A 21106-nucleotide genomic window follows, 5' to 3' on the forward strand; every position below is an offset into this window, starting at 1 on the left:
TAATTTTTCCATATTTTAACCCACCGAGTCATGTGAGGTCTTATTTTTTGCGGGACGAGTTGACGCTTTTATTGGTTTCATGTTCGGGCACGTGACTTCTTTTGATCGCTTTTTATTCCGATTTTTGGGACGCAGAATGAACAAAAACCAGCGTTTCAGGAATTTCTTTAGGGGGATGCGTTTACACCGTTCCGCATGCGGTAAAATTGATAAAGCGGTTTTATTCTTCGGGTCAGTACAGTTACAGCGATACCTCATTTAGGTTTTTTTATGTTTTGGCGCTTTTATGCAATGAAAACAATTTTATATAAAAAATAATTATTTTTGCATCGCTTTATTCTGCGAGCTATAACTTTTTTATTTTTTCTCTGATGATGCTGCGTGGTGGCTCGTTTTTTGCGGGACAAGATAATGTTTTCAGCGGTACCATGGATATTTATATGCGTCTTTTTGATCGCGCGTTATTGCACTTTTTGTTCGGCGGTATGATAATAAATCATTATTTTTTGCTTGTTTTTTATTTTTATTTTTTAAGGGGTTCGCTAAAGGGGTTAACTAATAGGACAGTTTTATAGGGCGGGTCGTTACGGATGCGGCGATACCAAAAATGTGTACTTTTATTGTTTTTTTTTATTTCCAAAAAATGAATTTATTAGGGAATATATATATTTTTAATTTATTTAGTGATTTTTTAAAAATTATTTTTACACTTTTTTTTTTTTAAATTTATTACATTGTCCCAGGTGGGCCATCACTGTCCTGTGACAGATCGCTGATCTGTCACATCACAGATCACTGTGACAGATCAGCGATCTGTCTCAGGCACTGCACAAGGCTTCCTCATGCCTGCACTTTGCAGGCAGTGAGGAAGCCAGCTCCCTACAGGCCCCCGTCGCCATCTTGGATTCGGGGGCCTGCAGGGATGGAGCCCCCCCGCAGCAGCGCTGCACATTGCGCTGCTGTGGGGGGCTCAGGGAAGCACGGAGGGAGCCCCCTCCGTGCCGATGCTTCCCTTTAACCCCTGGTACACCGTGATCGTGTTTGATCGCGGTGTGCAAGGGGTTAACGTGTCGGGGGCGGTCCGTGACACATTGTGCCGGGTGTCAGCTGTGATAATCAGCTGACACCCGGCTGCGATCAGCGGCGCTCACCACGTGGGCGCTGCTGATCGCTGTGATGCATTATCCCGTCTACCCGCTACACCCAACGCTCACCCAGCAACGGTAAGAGACCACGGGCACCTCCTCCACTGTCAGCAAAACGCTATGATAGAACATGTAACCTTAATTAGCCATATTTTCTTTTATAGAGAGACGGCCCCACTTAGAAGCTCACAGTACAATACCTTGGTATGTGCCTCTCGTCATATATTTATCTTGTCTTCCATTTTTGTCTAGATTCCAGATGTTTACTCTCTATATTGTGCTATGATGTACCTGATGTCCATATGCGTTATTATATCAGGTTCTGAATTTTGGCGTACCGGACACTTTTGTATTTATTTTACTTTGCCTAGTTTGTATGTTATTATATTATTTCTTATTACTCTTTCACAGTACATTGATGAAGGTCATAGACCGAAACGTCTGTATGTACTGTACCACATTCAATTATCTTTCTGCATTGGATTTCACCTGTGTGTGCCGCGCCATTACTAGTGAGACCCTGGCGCTAGTATAATGTTAGGGTCAGCGGAACGCACTAAATAACAAATGATAGAAAGTGCGTTCGCCGCCCGGGGTCCACCGTGCAGGTGTTACACTGCTGCTAGGTAATGGCGGACACTCAATATTGCGGTAGATCGCACGCGGGTGGAACGTCACCCGGTGTGCGCTGGGCGTACTCTGTTGATTCACAGAGGCGCCAAAGCAATAAACATGAATGCCGAGCCTGTTGGACTCACAGGTCTCAGCGGAATGCACGCACGGTATATGGTCACAGGGCTAGGGCCCAAGACACAGGGCCAGTGTCCATCTAGACCTACCGTGCGTGCGGCGTCGCTACCGCGGACGCCGACAAGTGCTGCTGACTGCAGCGTGGCGACTGACACAGCCGCTATACGACAGTGCCCAGGAGGGGGCGCACTGTCGGACACTAGTTATTATTATTAGTTATTTCTATAGCACCATTGGTTCCATGGTGCTGTACATGAGAAGGGGTAACATACAAAGTACAGATATCACTTACAGTAAACAAACTAACAATCACAGACTGATATAGAGGAGAGGACCCTGCCCTTTCGGGATTACATGTTACAGGATGGTGGGGAAGGAGACAGTAGGTTGGGGGGTTGCAGCAGTTCCGGTGTTGGTTGAGGTGATATCACCGGTAGTGGTGAGAGAGAAGGAGGTAGCTGGGTCATTGCAGGCTGTAAGCTTTCCTGAAGAGGTGGGTTTTCAGGTTCCATCTGAAGGATCTGATTGTGGTTGATAGTCGGACGTGTTGGGGCAAAGAATTCCAGAGAATGGGAGATATTCGGGAGAGGTCTTGGAGGTGGTTGGGTGAGGAGCGAGTAAGTGTGGAGGAGAGAAGGAGGTCTTGGGAGGACCGGCGATTACGTGAGGGAAGATATCGGGAGATTAGTTCAGACACATATGGCGGAGGCAGGTAATAGATGGCCTTGTAGGTCAGTATTAGTCATTTGAACTGGATACGCTGAGGGAGTGGGAGCCAGTGAAGAGATTTGCAGAGGGGAGAAGCGGGGGAGTAGCGAGGAGAGAGATGTGGAGATATGCACTGTGACCTGTAGCGCGCCACTGACTGGCGCTAACTCTATGACTAAGTCCCTATTCACACACGTAATATCAGAGGGAAGGGAATCTTAATGAGTCATTCACATGTTCATGCATCCGTCATCATTCACACAGGTAGCAACTAGAGTCTATACTAGCGCATGGCCGAGAGGCCAAGCGAACCTTTTATAGCCTGCACCTTCTGGAAGCTTCCAGATCCCTGAGATGGACCAATCAGATCTGGAGAAGGGCATGTGCATGTGACTCCCGATCTCCAATGGAAGAACGTCTCGTGAGCATGCTCAGTGGAGCAACGGAAGGACTTAGCCTCTGGAGCGGCTTGCTGCTGATCAGCCTGCGCTGCAATTGCTGACCCAGAGGTGGCAACAACAGCCTGACCCACAGAGCTGGTCTGAGCAGAGCGTTGGGAACAATGGGACTGCTGAGCAGGCTCCTCTGTGGAGAATGGGAGACCGCAGGATGTGAGGCTCTGGATCCCCACTGTGCAGTTGCAGGAACCCAGCACTTAACAGGAGGGCAGACTGAGGAAGACTGTGGGTAGAAAGGAGGGGCTGCCGAAGGGTGAACGGAGGCACAATGTGGGTTTAAAAAGAGGGGCAGACAGAGGCAGAATGGAAAACTAAGTGATGCTGTTTCAGTGAAATTCTGAAAATCTGTTGCCTATGGTAAACAATCACAGAACAGCTCTCATTTTTAAAGTGCTTTTAGAAAATGAAAGCTGAGTTGTGATTGGCTGCTGTGAGCATCCCAGTTTTCCTGTTTAGACAGTGTAATCCAGAAACACTCATTACACCCGGCCTCTGACACACAGACATGCCTCAGCCACTGTCACCTCAGCAGAGTGACCCCTATAATGCGCAAGTAAACAAATAGTATACACCCCCCTGTTACACCTCCTATCTGGTCATGTGACCAGTCATATGGTCATGACGTCACCGAAGGTCCTTCAGCTTCCTATGAGCTGGGTTGTGCGATCGGGTGACAGCGATCGTCAGCGGCCGCCCGCAGTGTAAACACCGGAGCCCGGAGATCACGGCTCCCTCCTCCATGTGTCCGGGAGGCTTTCTCCTCCGCCCGCCCCTGTGTTCCGCCTCATGTAATGCAAGAAGAAGCTGCAGCCTGATGTCCTCCCCCAGCCGTTACTGAGGAGCAGAGCTGCCGGGACAGAGGTGAGACCCGGGGGACAGGAGACGGGTGAGTGCGGAACCCGGGGGGACAGGAGACGGGTGAGTGCGGAACCCGGGGGACAGGAGACGGGTGAGTGCGAGAACCCGGGGGGACAGGAGACGGGTGAGTGCGAGAACCGGGGGACAGGAGACTTGGGAGAGTGTGAGACCCGGGGGACAGGAGATGGATGAGTGCGAGACCCAGGGAACAAGAGACAGGTGAAAGCGGGGGACAGGAGACGGGTGAGTGCGGAACCCGGGGGGACAGGAGACGGGTGAGTGCGGAACCCGGGGGGACAGGAGACAGGTGAGTGCGGAACCCGGGGGGACAGGAGACGGGTGAGTGCGGAACTCGGGGGACAGGAGACGGGTGAGTGCGAGAACCGGGGGACAGGAGATGGATGAGTGCGAGACCCAGGGAACAAGAGACAGGTGAGTGCGGAACCCGGGGGGACAGGAGACGGGTGAGTGCGGAACCCGGGGGACAGGAGACGGATGAGTGCAAGACTGGGGGGACAGGAGACGGGTAAGTGCAGGACCCAGGTGGACAGGAGACGGGTGAGTGCGAGAACCGGGGGACAGGAGATGGATGAGTGCGAGACCCAGGGAACAAGAGACAGGTGAAAGCGAGAATCGGGGGACAGGAGACGGATGAGTGCGGGACCCGGGGGGGATAGGAGACGGGTGAGTGCAAGACTGGGGGGACAGGAGACGGGTAAGTGCAGGAGCCGGGTGGACAGGAGACGGGTGAGTGCAAGACCCGGGGGGAGTCCGGGACAGACCCGGGGGGGACAGGGGACGGGGAGGGGTAGAAGCCGGGGCAGACCCGAAGGGACGGGAGATGGGGGGGGGGTGTCCGGGACTGACCCGGGGGGACAGGGGACGGGGGGTAGAAGCCGGGGCAGACCCGAAGGGACGGGAGACGGAGGGGGGAGTCCGGGACGGACCAGGGGGGACAGGTTACGGGGGGGAGGGAGTCCGGGACGGACCCGGGGGGACAGGAGACGGGGGGGGGGGGGGGGAGACCAGGGGGACTGAATACGGAGGGGTGTGCTTGACCTGGGGAATAGGTGAGGGGGGAGTACGGGACCCGGGAAATAGGTGAAAGGGGGGAGTGTGGGACCCAGAGGAACGGGGGAGTGTGGGATCTGCGAGACAGGGGTGAGTACGGGATATGGGGGACAGGGCTGTCACCACTGAATTGTGTGTCATAGATCCTGTACTGTCACGTGACCCTGGTGACACCTTATATATTTATATATACACTAGATGGTGGCCCGATTCTAACGCATCGGGTATTCTAGAATATGTATGTAATTTATTTGTGAACTATGTCGTGCAGTGAGTAAGGCTGTGTGCACACGAGCCTTTTTTGCGTTTTCGCGGCGATTTTCCGCTGCGGAATCGCCATGAAAACGCAAAAAAACCGCATCCCATGCAATCCTATTGGATTCCGCAATGCTGTGCTAATGCTGCAGATTTTACCTCTGCGGAATGGCATTGCGGTATTTTACACAGCATGCTCATTCTTTGTGCGGAATCGTGGCGATTCCGCACCCATAGGATTGCATTGAAATGCTCATTTTACGGATGTGGCTATGCCCACCATGCATAAAATGAGAGCTTCATGTGCGGATGGTACCCAGGGTCTGGAGGAGAGGAGACTCTCCTCCAGGCCCTGGGTACCATAATCCTGTAAAAAATAGAATAAAAATAAAAAAGTGATATACTCACCTTCCGACGGCCCCGGGACTCTTTCCCGCCTCTCACCATGCGCCCGGCACCTTCCGGTCCCAGTAATGCTTTGCGCCAAATACCGTTAATGACGTCGCGCTCTCGCGAGCGTGACGTCATCTCCGGTCCTTCGCGCTAAGCATTACTGGGACCGGAAAATGCCGGGCGCGCCTCGGAGGAGATTGAGCCTTCGGAAGGTGAGAATAACCTTTTTTTAATTATTTCAATCAGCGACGCAGGATTTCCGTTACAAACAGAGAGACAGACAGAATTAGACGATTATATAGTAGATACAGTGCTCAGCATAAATAAGTACACCCCTTTGAAAAGTAATATTTTAATTACCGTCTCACTGTATCTAAGAACAATTTCCCACATTTTGGCAAGTCTGACTTCCCTAGAACATTTTTTCATCCATAACATGACACTAAGGTTAATATTCTACCGTAACTTTCATTACAAAATTTTCAGGTTTACTCAAATTGTTTGATGCAAATATTAGTACACCCCAAGTAAAAAAAACTACTACATCTAGTATTTTATTTGTCCTCCTTGATTTTTAAGGACAGCCCCGAGTCATCTTGGCATGGAATGAACAGTTTGCTGCAACATCTTTTTCCATTCTTCAAGCATGACCACTTATAGAGCCTGGCGGCTGGCTGGAGAGTGATCACAACGTGTCTCTTCAGAGTTCCCCATAGATGTACGATTGAGGTCAGATCAGGAGACACACGGCCAGTGAATCACTTTCATCCTGTTCTTCAGAATTTCAACAATGGCATTAGATGTGTGTTTTGGATCATTCCATGTTGGAAAAGTCTACCAAGAGCATGGAGTGATGGCGGCATCTTCTCTTTCAATTTAAAGCAGTGCATCTGTGAATTCATTATACCATACAGTGCCACATACGGACACTGCCACCACCATGTCTCACTGTAGGTACCATGCATTTTTCTAAGTCCATTTTTCTAAATGTATGGTACCTGAAGTGAACCATGGTGGTGGCAGTATCCTTACTTGGGCTGCTGGTGTCATTGATGGTATCATCAGATGTACTACTCTGTATAGAAAGAGAAGACATCGCCATCACTCAGTGACGAACAATGATCAAAAACCCACATCTGTTTCATTTCTGAAGAAAAACAGGTTGAAAGTGAGTCAGTGGCCGTGTGCCTCCTGACCTGACCACAATCATACACCTATGAGACAGTCTTGAAGAGACACATTGTCATCACTCTCCGTCCAGCCGCCAGGCTCTATAAGTGGTCATGCTTGAAGAATGGAAAAAGATGTTGCAATATGTCGCCAACTGTTCATTCCAGGCCAAGAAGACTTAGTGCTGTCCCTAAAAATCATGGAGCTCATACAAAATACTAGTACTAGTAGTTTTTGATGTGGGATGTACTCATTTTGCATCAACTAATTAGATTAAGGCCTTATTCACACACAGTATTTTTGCATCGGTGTTCGTATACCAAAGTCAGCAGAGGAGCTTACAGAGAAAAACTGTGATTGAAACACTGACACCTGTTCTGTGTGCTGGCGACTCTTGTGGTTATGCCATACAAATACTGATGTGTGAATAAGGCCAAAAAGTGATGTTTTAGTAATGAAAGTTATATTATTATTAACCTTTCATGTTATGGGTTAAAAATGTTCTAGGAAACTCGGTCTTGTCAAAATTTTGGATACTGTTCTTGTGCTCAGTGAGATATTGATTAAAATCTTACTTTGCAAAGCGGGTCTAATGGTAGCTGGAGTTTGTTGGTGGGTGCGCGGGGAGCTGGAGGTTTAGTCAGGGGTGCATGGGGAGCCGGAGGTTTTGCCGGGAGGGTGCACGCGGGGCCGAAGGTTTTGCCAGGAAGGTGCACGGGGAGCCCGAGGTTTTGCCGGGAAGGTGCACGGGGAGCCGGAGGTTTTGCCGGAAGGGTGCACGGGGAGCTGGTGGTTTTGCCGGAAGGGTGCACGGGGAGCCGGAGGTTTTGCCGGGAGGGTGCATGGGGAGCCCAAGGTTCTGCCGGGAGGGTGTACGGGGAGCCGGAGGTTTTGTCGGGAGGGTGCACGGGGAGCCGGAGGTTTTGTCGGGAGGGTGCACGGGGAGCCGGAGGTTTTGTCAGGAGGTGCACAGGGAGTCGGAGGTTCTGTCGTGGGGGGGGGGTGCATGGGGAGGCGAAGGTTCTGTCGGGGGCGTGAACGGGGAGCCAGAGGTTTTGTTGGGTGGTGCTTGGGGAGCCGGAGGTTTTGTTGGAGGGTGCACGGGTAGCCAGAGGTTTTGTCGGGGTGGGGGGTGCACGGGGAGCCGGCAATTTTGTTGGGGGGTGCTCGGGAAGCTGGAGGTTTTGTTGGGGGGGTGCTTGGGGAGCTGGAGGTTTTGTCGGGGGGAGGTGCACGGGGAGCTGGAGATTTTGTTGGGGGTTGCTCGGGGAGCTGGAGGTTTTGTCGGGGAGGTGCACGGGGAGCTGGAGGTTTTGTTGGGGGGAGGGGTGCTCGGGGAGCTGGAGGTTTTGTCGGGGGAGGGGTGCTCGGGGAGCTGGAGGTTTTGTCGGGGGGAGGGGTGCTCGGGGAGCTGGAGGTTTTGTCGGGGGGAGGGGTGCTCGGGGAGCTGGAGGTTTTGTCGGGGGGTGCACGGGGAGCTGGAGGTTTTGTTGGGGGTTGCTCGGGGAGCTGGAGGTTTTGTTGGGGGGGGGGTGCACGGGGAGCCGGAGGTTTTGTTGGGGGGGAGCTGGAGGTTTTGTCGGAAGGTGCACTGGGAGCCGGAGGTTTTGTTTGGGGGGGTGCTTGGGGAGCTGGAGGTTTTATCGGGGGGTGCACGGGGAGCTGGAGGATTTTTTGGGGGAAGGGGGAGCTGGACGTTTTGTCGGGGGGGTTGCTGGAGGCTTTGTCGGAGGGTGCACGGGGAGCCGGAGATGGAGGTTTTGTAGGGGGGGGTGCGCTGATTTTCTCTTCCCCTGAATACATACCTATTACATAGCAGCTGCAGGAGGAAAAGTTTTTAATGAAAACCAACTGCATAATTTCACACAATACATGAAATGTTCTGTGGAGAAAGATCCCAGCGCGTCGAGGCCTCTGGCTTCACTGACAGACCTGGAAATCCCCTGTAATGCTTTATACACGGCAACTAGTGCAGAAGCATGGAGGAAGTCATGACGGGGTTTCCTGCTCTATTACATGTCATTACTGATGGTGACAGAGGTACTTGTTATGGGGGTGACCGTCAGTGTTACGGGGGGGGGCTCTTGCTTTTATGTGGGTGACCAGTGTTTTGTGTGCACACTTACTGTTATGGGGGCACAATTGCTGTTAGTGGGGGAAATCTACAGTGTTATGTCTGCATTATTGCTGTTATGGGGGGGCTTTCAGTGTTTTGGGAGCATACTTGCCGTTATGGGGGCATCATTGCTGTTATATGGGGGAGTTCTTCAGACTTATGGTGGCACCATTGCAGTTAGTGGGGGAAACCTTTGATGGTATGGGGGCATTGATATTATGTGGGGGCCTTGAGTGTTTTGGGGCACACTTGCTGTTATGGGGGTCACAGTTTCTGTTAATGGGGGAACCTTCAGTGTTATGTGGGCACCATTGCTGTTATTGGGGGCTCGGTTGCCATTACGGGGGAGCACTGTTGCTTTTATGAAGTGCACCACTACTTTAATCTGGGGCATGAAGGGGGGGGGGGACACTGGCTCACATTTAGAAGGACAATATGGTGGGAGTCCCATACAAGAAGTATTGGAGCTGCACAATAATTGGACTGGCGCTGTGACGCCTTCTTTTTTGATGTCCTGCTCCGGCAGACATCCACCGGAGCGCGGAGACCTGTATTACCACCATCTCTGATTAATCCTGCCCAGATTCATTTCTGATCCTAGATGTCCGGGATAAGACAATGGTGGCCGAGATCCAGTGCTCGATGTAGATTACAATAAATTCTATCTTTACATGGCCTCTCCTGTAATCTGGCATCCAATGATCCAGAAATCCTGCTAATCTTGCCCTGCTGTGTCCTTCTATGGTGTATATGATAGTCCCGCTCCCATTAGTGGCCAGTAATGCCGGATTAAAGGAATTTTACTTTCCTCTTGTTTTACCAAAACTTGTGCTCTCTCTTTTGGAAATAGTTTTACTTTATTTATTTTTTTACCAATAAGAGCAAAACAAAATATTTTCCAGAATTTTGTTTCTTTTGTTGTCTTGATTCTCTTATTTTTTGCATTTATTTCCAGTTTTCTTTTTCTGTTAAATTATCAAGTTTCATTATTAGAGGTTTCTACCTGACGTCTCCATCAATAATAATAATAACAATAATAATAGTGATTTATTTTTTTTTCTTTCATAGCTGTGAAAATGATCAATGATTGAGCCAGAGGAGATCAGCTGCAGCATCGCGTGCACTCGGCAGATACAATGGTATGAGAAGTGTCCTGTACGCTGCCATCAGATCCATCTGCACTGCCTCTTCTATAGAAGTGATGGAGCGGTGGTCACACATCTGCACTGCCTCTTCTATAGAAGTGAAGGAGCGGTGGTCACACATCTGCACTGCCTCTTCTATAGAAGTGAAGGAGCGGTGGTCACACATCTGCACTGCCTCTTCTGTAGAAGTGATGGAGCAGTGGTCACACATCTGCACTGCCTCTTCTATAGAAGTGAAGGAGCGGTGGTCACACATCTGCACTGCCTCTTCTATAGAAGTGATGGAGCGGTGGTCACACATGTGCACTGCCTCTTCTATAGAAGTGAAGGAGCGGTGGTCACACGTGCACTGCCTCTTCTATAGAAGTGATGGAGCAGTGGTCACACATCTGCACTGCCTCTTCTATAGAAGTGAAGGAGCGGTGGTCACACGTGCACTGCCTCTTCTATAGAAGTGATGGAGCGGTGGTCACACATCTGCACTGCCTCTTCTATAGAAGTGAAGGAGCGTTGGTCACACGTGCACTGCCTCTTCTATAGAAGTGATGGAGCGGTGGTCACACATCTGCACTGCCTCTTCTATAGAAGTGAAGGAGCGGTGGTCACACGTGCACTGCCTCTTCTATAGAAGTGATGGAGCGGTGGTCACACGTGCACTGCCTCTTCTATAGAAGTGATGGAGCGGTGGTCACACATCTGCACTGCCTCTTCTATAGAAGTGATGGAGCGGTGGTCACACGTGCACTGCCTCTTCTATAGAAGTGATGGAGCGGTGGTCACACATCTGCACTGCCTCTTCTATAGAAGTGAAGGAGCGGTGGTCACACATCTGCACTGCCTCTTCTATAGAAGTGATGGAGCGGTGGTCACACATGTGCACTGCCTCTTCTATAGAAGTAATGGAGCGGTGGTCACACATCTGCACTGCCTCTTCTATAGAAGTGAAGGAGCGGTGGTCACACATCTGCACTGCCTCTTCTATAGAAGTGAAGGAGCGGTGGTCACACATCTGCACTGCCTCTTCTTTAGAAGTGATGGAGCGGTGGTCACACATCTGCACTGCCTCTTCTATAGAAGTGATGGAGCGGTGGTCACACATGTGCACTGCCTCTTCTATAGAAGTGATGGAGCGGTGGTCACACATGTGCACTGCCTCTTCTATAGAAGTAATGGAGCGGTGGTCACACATCTGCACTGCCTCTTCTATAGAAGTGAAGGAGCGGTGGTCACACGTGCACTGCCTCTTCTATAGAAGTGATGGAGCGGTGGTCACACATCTGCACTGCCTCTTCTATAGAAGTGATGGAGCGGTGGTCACACGTGCACTACCTCTTCTATAGAAGTGATGGAGCGGTGGTCACACATCTGCACTGCCTCTTCTATAGAAGTGAAGGAGCGGTGGTCACACGTGCACTGCCTCTTCTATAGAAGTGATGGAGCAGTGGTCACACATCTGCACTGCCTCTTCTATAGAAGTGAAGGAGCGGTGGTCACACATCTGCACTGCCTCTTCTATAGAAGTGATGGAGCGGTGGTCACACATGTGCACTGCCTCTTCTATAGAAGTGAAGGAGCGGTGGTCACACGTGCACTGCCTCTTCTATAGAAGTGATGGAGCAGTGGTCACACATCTGCACTGCCTCTTCTATAGAAGTGAAGGAGCGGTGGTCACACATGCACTGCCTCTTCTATAGAAGTGATGGAGCGGTGGTCACACATCTGCACTGCCTCTTCTATAGAAGTGAAGGAGCGGTGGTCACACGTGCACTGCCTCTTCTATAGAAGTGATGGAGCGGTGGTCACACATCTGCACTGCCTCTTCTATAGAAGTGAAGGAGCGGTGGTCACACGTGCACTGCCTCTTCTATAGAAGTGATGGAGCGGTGGTCACACGTGCACTGCCTCTTCTATAGAAGTGATGGAGCGGTGGTCACACATCTGCACTGCCTCTTCTATAGAAGTGATGGAGCGGTGGTCACACGTGCACTGCCTCTTCTATAGAAGTGATGGAGCGGTGGTCACACATCTGCACTGCCTCTTCTATAGAAGTGATGGAGCGGTGGTCACACATGTGCACTGCCTCTTCTATAGAAGTGAAGGAGCGATGGTCACACATCTGCACTGCCTCTTCTATAGAAGTGAAGGAGCGGTGGTCACACATCTGCACTGCCTCTTCTATAGAAGTGATGGAGCGGTGGTCACACATCTGCACTGCCTCTTCTATAGAAGTGATGGAGCGGTGGTCACACATCTGCACTGCCTCTTCTATAGAAGTGATGGAGCGGTGGTCACACATGTGCACTGCCTCTTCTATAGAAGTGATGGAGCGGTGGTCACACATGTGCACTGCCTCTTCTATAGAAGTGATGGAGCGGTGGTCACACATCTGCACTGCCTCTTCTATAGAAGTGATGGAGCGGTGGTCACACATGTGCACTGCCTCTTCTATAGAGGTGAAGGAGCGGTGGTCACACATCTGCACTGCCTCTTCTATAGAAGTTAAGGAGCGGTGGTCACACATCTGCACTGCCTCTTCTATAGAAGTGATGGAGCGGTGGTCACACATCTGCACTGCCTCTTCTATAGAAGTGAAGGAGCGGTGGTCACACATCTGCACTGCCTCTTCTATAGAAGTGATGGAGCGGTGGTCACACATCTGCACTGCCTCTTCTATAGAAGTGAAGGAGCGGTGGTCACACATCTGCACTGCCTCTTCTATAGAAGTGATGGAGCGGTGGTCACACATGTGCACTGCCTCTTCTATAGAAGTGAAGGAGCGGTGGTCACACATGTGCACTGCCTCTTCTATAGAATTGATGGAGCGGTGGTCACACATGTGCACTGCCTCTTCTATAGAAGTGAAGGAGCGGTGGTCACACATCTGCACTGCCTCTTCTATAGAAGTGATGGAGCGGTGGTCACACATCTGCACTGCCTCTTCTATAGAAGTGATGGAGCGGTGGTCACACATGTGCACTGCCTCTTCTATAGAAGTGATGGAGCGGTGGTCACACATGTGCACTGCCTCTTCTATAGAAGTGATGGAGCGGTGGTCACACATCTGCACTGCCTCTTCTATAGAAGTGATGGAGCCGGTGGTCACACATGTGCACTGCCTCTTCTATAGAAGTGATGGAGCGGTGGTCACACGTGCACTGCCTCTTCTATAGAAGTGATGGAGCGGTGGTCACAAGCACGCCTGCTCTGTCGACATGGAATTTTGGGCCCCTTAATAATTAAGTGCTATCCCCCCTCCCCAATTGCTGTATTGCTGCACAGCAGACTTGATGTTTGATCTCCCAGCTTTCCCAGACCCCTGACATGTAGAAGTTTGTGAACCCCTGGTCAAAATTACTGTTATTGTGAACAGTTAGGCAAGTTGAAGGTGACATGATCTCTAAAAGGCTAAAGATGTCACATTTCCTTTCTATTTCAGGCAAAAATATATATGTATGTATATATATATATATATATATATATATGTATATGTAGTGTTTTTTTAATTTTAAAGATTACAAAAAGGAAAATGGGCCAATGCAAAAGTTGTGGCACCCTTGGAGATTTGTGTGCTTACATTACTTTAACCAAGGTTTCAGACCTTAATTAGCAGTTACGGTTATGTCTTGTTCACTATCATCATCAGGAAAGGTCAGGTGATGCAAATTTTCCAGCTTTATAAAAACCCAGCCTCCTCTAACCTTTTGCCAAAAAACAGCAGCCATGGGTTCTACTAAGCAGCTGCCTAGCACTCTGAAAATGAAAATGGTGGAGGCCCACAAAGCAGAAGGCTATAAGAAGATAGCAAAGTGATTTCAAGTTGCCCTTTCCTCAGTTTGAAATGTTATTAAGAAATGACAGTTAACAGGAACAGTGGAGGTCAAGATAAGGTCTGGAAGACCAAGCAAAATTTCAGAGTGAAAGCTGCTCGTAGGATTGTCAGAGAGGCTAATCAAAACCCCCACTTAACTGCAAAAGACTTTCAGGAAGATTTAGCAGACTCTAGAGTTGTGGTACATTGTTCTAGTGTTCACACACCTGCACAAATATGGCCATCATGGAAGAGTCATCAGAAGGAAACATCTCCTGCGTCCTCACCGTAAAATTCAGCATCAGAAGTATGGAAAAGAACATCTAAACAAGCCTGATGCATTTTGAAAACTAGTCCTGTGGACCGATGCGGTTAAAACAGATCTCTTTGGGCACAATGATCAAACGTATGTGTGGAGAAAAAAGAGCACAGAATTTCAGGAAAAGAACATCTCGTCAAACGTTGGGTAGATCAATTATGGTTTCGGTTGTGTTGCAGCTAATGGCACAGAGAACATTTCATTGGTAGAGAGAGAGGAATGAATTCAATGAAATTTCAGCACATTCTTGATACAAACGTAACACCATCTGTAACAAAGGTGAAGGCGAAAAGAGGAAGTGGATGACTTCTACAAATGGATAATGATCCTAAACACACTTCAAAATCCTCAATAGACGACCTGAAAAGGCGCAAGTTCAAGGTTTTACAATGGCCCTCACAGTCCCCTGATCTGAACACCATTGAAAATGTGTGGCTAGACCTCAAAATAGCAGAGGAAGCAAGACGACCCAAGAATCTCACAGACCTGGATGAATTTTCCAAGGAAGATGGATGAAAATCCCTCAAGCAAGAATCGAAAGACTCTTGGCTGGCTACAAAAAGCGGGCTAGTTCTAGGTACTAACCATGCAGGGGGGCCAAACTTTTGCATTGACCCATTTTCCTTTTTGTAATTTTTAAAATGTAAAAGATGAAAAAAAAAATTACATATTTTTGTCTGAAATACAAAGGAATTGTGTCATCTTTAACTTTAGGCCTTTTAGAGATCATTTCATCTTCAATTTGCTACACTGTTCACAATAACAGTAATTTTGACCGGGGTGCCCAAACTTTTACATGCCACTGGATGTCTCATATGACTAATTATTAATTGCTAGTGCTACACCCCCATGTATGTAATATTTTTTAATTTTTCCACTAAAAGCTGAATTTTCTGTATTCCTATGTGTCCATATCTGGTGCAGACAGACTGGTAGGATGATGTGTAGGTGATTAAGCCTTTTCCATTCATGGTGCACTTTCTCCTTTTTTGCTCCTTAGACTGGCCAATCATTCATCTTCTTGCATCATGGATTCGGCAGCATCACAGTATTGGACATATAGGATCATCTAAGCCAAGAGACCTCTTAACGCCTTCATTGACTGCTGCCTCATCACAATGAGTTCCAATCTCTGGGGTCAAGACAAAAGCAGCTCCTCCTATTGGGAAGAACGGATTTTTTACCTCCTCATCCAGGAGTGCAGTTTACTGGACAAACAGACCCAAAAACAGATCAAGGTTCCTCGGGGGAGCATCGGGCAGTTTGTCCAGGAGCGGTGTGCGCACAGCAGGAGCATCCCATCCAAGAGCAAGAAGGTGCAGATCGCCTTGAAGATCTTGGATCAGACCCACACCCTCGTCTTCGTGGATGACAAAGACGTTATTGAGATTACAGAGAAGCTGACCGAGCTGCTTCTGGCCATTACAAACTGCGAGGAGCGCTACAGTCTGTTCAGAAATAAAGCCAGACTGTCCAGAGCCTTGCAGATCGAGACCGGCTCCGCCGTCAGGGTCTTCCTGAGGCCAGGAGATGGCCACTACCCTGGCGTGGTGCGGTATAGGGGACCATTGCTGCCAGAAAGATCTGTCACTGGGATTTTCTTTGGTGTGGAATTATTGGTAAGTCTTGGGTTTCATCTACAATAAAAAAGCAATATATGCTTAAAGAAAATCACCAGCACCATTATAGGGATTATCTATGAGATAAGTTGACAATGGAGCAATATGAATTCTGCAGTCGGTGGGGCACGTCCCTATATACGGAAACGGTTAAGGTGTCCGTACATGGAGTTTGATTTTTTTTTTTTTTTGCAGGATGAGTTGGAATTTTACTTTATAATATAGTGAAAAACTGAAAAAAAAAAAAAAAATTGCAAGTGTTTTGAAATTATGAAAAAAAACCCCTGCAATTCCACCATTGTTTTTTGGGGTTTTGATTTTTTTGGTATTCATTATGCAGTAAAATGAATTGACAATATCATTCTTCCTGTCAATACTGTTATAGAAATACCAAATTTGCATAATAAATTATATATAATACACTCACACACACACGTGGTCAAAATTGTTGATACCCCTCGATTAATGACAGAAAACCCCACAATGGTGATCGAAATAACTTGAATCTGACAAAAGTAATAATAAAAAATGTATGAAAATGAACAAATGGAAGTCAGACATTGCTTTTCAGCCATGCTTCCACAGGATTTAAAAAAAATAAAACTCATGAAATAGGCCTGGACAGAAATGATGGTTCCCTTAACTCAATAATTTGTTGCACAATCTTTTGAGGCAATCACTGCAATCAAACGATTCCTGTAATTGTCAGTGAGACTTCTGCACCTCTCGACAGGTACAGTGGGGCAAAAAAGTATTTAGTCAGTCAGCAATAGTGCAAGTTCCACCACTTAAAAAGATGAGAGGCGTCTGTAATTTACATCATAGGTAGACCTCAACTATGGGAGACAAACTGAGAAAAAAAAATCCAGAAAATCACAGTCTGTTTTTTTTTCATTTTATTTGCATATTATGGTGGAAAATAAGTATTTGGTCAGAAACAAGCAATCAAGATTTCTGGCTCTCACAGACCTGTAACTTCTTCTTTAAGAGTCTCCTCTTTCCTCCACTCATTACCTGTAGTAATGGCACCTGTTTAAACTTGTTATCAGTATAAAAAGACACCTGTGCACACCCTCAAACAGTCTGACTCCAAATTCCACTATGGTGAAGACCAAAGAGCTGTCAAAGGACACCCGAAACAAAATTTTAGCCCTGCACCAGGCTGGGAAGACTGAATCTGCAATAGCCAACCAGCTTGGAGTGAAGAAATCAACTGTGGGAGCAATAATTAGAAAATGGAAGACATACAAGACCACTGATAATCTCCCTCGATCTGGTGCTCCACGCAAAATCCCACCCCGTGGGGTCAGAATGATCACAAGAACGGTGAGCAAAAATCCCAGAACCACGCGGGGGGACCTAGTGAATGAACTGCAGAGAGCTGGGACCAATGTAACAAGGCCTACCATAAGTAACACACTACGCCACCATGGACTCAGATCCTGCAGTGCCAGACGTGTCCCACTGCTTAAGCCTGTACATGTCCGGGCCCGTCTGAAGTTTGCTAGAGAGCATTTGGATGATCCAGAGGAGTTTTGGGAGAATGTCCTATGGTCTGATGAAACCAAACTGGAACTGTTTGGTAGAAACACAACTTGTCGTGTTTGGAGGAAAAAGAATACTGAGTTGCATCCATCAAACACCATACCTACTGTAAAGCATGGTGGTGGAAAGGGGCCAGGACGACTGATCCGGGTACATGAAAGAATGAATGGGGCCATGTATCGTGAGATTTTGAGTGCAAACCTCCTTCCATCAGCAAGGGCATTGAAGATGAAACGTGGCTGGGTCTTTCAACATGACAATGATCCAAAGCACACCGCCAGGGCAACGAAGGAGTGGCTTCGTAAGAAGCATTTCAAGGTCCTGGAGTGGCCTAGCCAGTCTCCAGATCTCAACCCTATAGAAAACCTTTGGAGGGAGTTGAAAGTCCGTGTTGCCAAGCGAAAAGCCAAAAACATCACTGCTCTAGAGGAGATCTGCATGGAGGAATGGGCCAACATACCAACAACAGTGTGTGGCAACCTTGTGAAGACTTACAGAAAACGTTTGACCTCTGTCATTGCCAACAAAGGATTTATCACAAAGTATTGAAATTAAATTTTGTTTCTGACCAAATACTTATTTTCCACCATAATATGCAAATAAAATGAAAAAAAAAACAGACAATGTGATTTTCTGGATTTTTTTTTCTCAGTTTGTCTCCCATAGTTGAGGTCTACCTATGATGTAAATTACAGACGCCTCTCATCTTTTTAAGTGGTGGAACTTGCACTATTGCTGACTGACTAAATACTTTTTTGCCCCACTGTATGTTGGCCCACGACTCAAGAGCAAACTGCTCCATTGGTCTAGTGTTTGAAGGTTGCCTTTTCCAGACGGCATGTTTCTGCTCTTTCCAAAGATGCTCAATAGGATTTAGGTCAGGGCTTATAGAAGGCCTCTTCAGAATATTCCAATGTTTTCCTCTTAGCCATTCTTGGATGTTTTTAGCTGTGTGTTTTGGGTCATTATCCTGTTGCAAGACCTATGACCTGTGACTGAGAGCTTTCTTACACTGGGCAGCTCATTTCTCTCTAGAATCCCTTGATAGTCTTGAGATTTCATTGTACCCTGCACAGTTTCTAGACACCCTGTGCCAGATGTAGCAAAGCAGCCCCAGAACATAACAGAGCCTCCTCCATGTTTCACAGTAGGTACAGTGATCTTTTCTTGATATGCTTCATTTTTCCGTCTGTGAACATAGAGCTGATGTGCCTTGCCTAAAAGTTCCATTTTTGTCTCATCAGTTGATAGGACATTCTCCCAGAAGCTTTGTGGCTTGTCAACATGTAGTTTCTCAAATTCCAGTCTCTTTTTTTTTTTTTAATGATTGTTTTTCAACAATGGTGTCCTCCTTAGTCGTGTCCCATGCAGTCCACTTTGGGTCATACAACGACGGATGGTGCGATCTGACACTGATGTTCCTTGAGCTTGAAATTCACCTTTAATCTGTTTAGAAGTTTTTCTGGGCTCTTCTGTTACCATTCGTATTATCCGTCTCTTTGATTTGTCATCAATTTTCCTCCTGTGGCCACATCCAGGTAGGTTGGCTACAGTTCCATAGATCTTAAATTTCTGAATAATATGTGCAACTGTAGTCACAGGAGCATCAAGCTGCTTGGAGATGGTCTTATAACTTTTACCTTTAACATGTTTGTCTATAATTTTCTTTCTAATCTCCGGAGACAACTCTTTCCTTCGCTTCCTCTGGTCCATGTTGAGTGTGATACACACCATGTCACCAAACAGCACAGTGAGGATCTGTAGCCTCTATACAGGCCACTCACTGATTCCAAGATTTTAGACACCTGTGATGCTAATTAGTGGACACACCGCGATTTAACATGTCCCTTTTGTCACATTATTTTCAGGGGTGCCATCATTTCTGTCCAGGCCTATTTCATGAGTTTTTTATTTTTTTTTTAAATTCCATGGAAGCATGATTGAAAAGCAATGTCTGACTTTTTGTTCAATTTCATAGATTTTTGATTTATTATTACGTTTCTCAGATTCACGTTATTTCTGTCACCATTGTGGGTTTTTCTGTCATTAAACGAGGGGTACCAACAATTTTGACCACGTGTGTGTGTATAATATATATATATATATATATATATATATATATATATATATATATATATACAGCTCCATTAATTCCATGGTGCTGTACATGAGAAGGGGTTATATAAAAATAGAAATATAAATTACAGTGAACGAACTAACAATGACAGACTGATACAGAGGGAAGAGGACCCTGCCCTTGCGGGCTTACATTCTACAGGATTATGGAGAAGGAGACCGTAGGTCGGGGGTTGCAGTAGCTCTGATGGTGTTGAGGTGGCCGCGTGGTTATTACAGGTTGTAAGCTTTCCTGAAGAGATCGGTTTTCAGGTTCCGTCTGAAGGATCCAAATGTGATAGATAACCGGACGTGTTGGGGAGCAGAATTCCAATAGATGTGGGATTTTTGGGAGAAGTCTTGGAGGCGGTTGGGTGAGGAGCGAATTAGCGTGGAGGAGAGAAGGAGGTTTTGGGAGGACCGGAGATTACGTGAGGGAAGGTATCAAGAAATTAATTCTGAAATATATACGGAGGAGAAAGGTTATAGATGGCTTTGTAGGTCAGTGTTAGTAATTTGAGCTGGATACGCTGATGGAATGGGAGCCAGTAAAGGGATTTGCAAAGAGCGGTAGCGGAGGAGTAGCGAGGAGAGCGATTAGTTGGGCAGCAGAGTTAAGGACGGACTGGATGGGTGCAAGGGTGTTAGCAGGGAGGCCACAGAGGAAGATGATGTACCCTGTTTCCCTGAAAATAAGAGACCGTCTTATATTAATTTTTGCACTGAAAGTTGCACCATGTCTTATTTTCGGGGGGGGGGGGGGGGGTGTCTTATTTTCTCAAGAAAAAGAATTGACAAATTTTTTTTGAACAAAAAAATTAACATTTATTAACATACCAGCGTATGCTGAACAGTAGTCATCACAAAACAGTAGAATCAAATAAACTGTGAATCGTATCAAGAATTTCTTGTTCCTACCGTGTAATTACGGTATTTCCTTGTACAACATGTAAAACAACGAACAATGGTTCATTTACTGATCTCAATATTTAATAACACAAAACAAGATTTATTCAATGACAACCATGTCATCATCATCTGGAACATCATCATAACAATCCAAACTCTGAAGTTCCTGTGGAATTTCTTGTGACTCCATTTCTTTCAGAATCATTGGCCCATATCTCTCATGTCTAGCAATAGCACTGTCCTTAAATGAGCACTTCTTGTCGAGGTAGCCTGCTCGTAGTGCATTTGCATTGTAAGTGTCAGTGATTTTCTCCCATGAATTCTTCACCCAAGTCACAATCTCTGGCAGTTTAGGTTTCACAAAGTTTCCACATTGATTTCTCTCCCTTCTATTTTCAATGTAGTCATTGATTGCCACACGCAAATTGTCCTTGAATGGCTTGTTAATGGCGATATCGAGAGACTGGAGATAAGCCGTCATTCCTGCAGGAATCATTATTTGATCTATTTTTCTCTCATGAAGGAAGTTCTTCATGTCTTTGGCGCGGTGTGTGCTGGCTGCATCCCAGATCAGCATTCCTCTTTGGCCTACTTTTTTGATAAAGAAATATTTTCAGACCTTCTAAAAAAACGGATTTTTTTATTTAAATTATAACCAGATACATAAAACCATAGAAGTCAAAGAAGGTGTACTTAATTGAGTATCTGTAGCCTCTATACAG

At 47.0% G+C, this 21106-nt stretch overlaps 1 protein-coding gene across 5 annotated transcripts in view; it reads left to right on the plus strand.

Annotated features, from left to right (window-relative positions):
* Positions 1 to 3641: 3641 nt before the first annotated feature.
* Positions 3642 to 21106, plus strand: part of CYLD (CYLD lysine 63 deubiquitinase) — a 77349-nt gene continuing 59884 nt past the window's right edge. For 2 of the 5 annotated variants that reach the window (XM_073576185.1, XM_073576186.1), the window contains exons 1-3: positions 3642 to 3922; positions 9993 to 10063; positions 15197 to 15815. In XM_073576185.1, coding sequence (XP_073432286.1) covers positions 15315 to 15815 — 501 coding nt within the window. In that variant the 5' untranslated portion in view covers positions 3642 to 3922; positions 9993 to 10063; positions 15197 to 15314. Of the gene's footprint in view, positions 3948 to 9992; positions 10064 to 15196; positions 15816 to 21106 lie in introns of all 5 variants that reach the window. The other 3 variants (XM_073576182.1, XM_073576184.1, XM_073576183.1) reach the window with 2 other exon arrangements.

Source organism: Dendrobates tinctorius, unplaced genomic scaffold, assembly GCF_039654945.1.
Source record: "Dendrobates tinctorius isolate UK_male_01 unplaced genomic scaffold, ASM3965494v1 ptg000047l, whole genome shotgun sequence".
NCBI classification, from domain to species: Eukaryota; Metazoa; Chordata; class Amphibia; order Anura; family Dendrobatidae; genus Dendrobates; species Dendrobates tinctorius.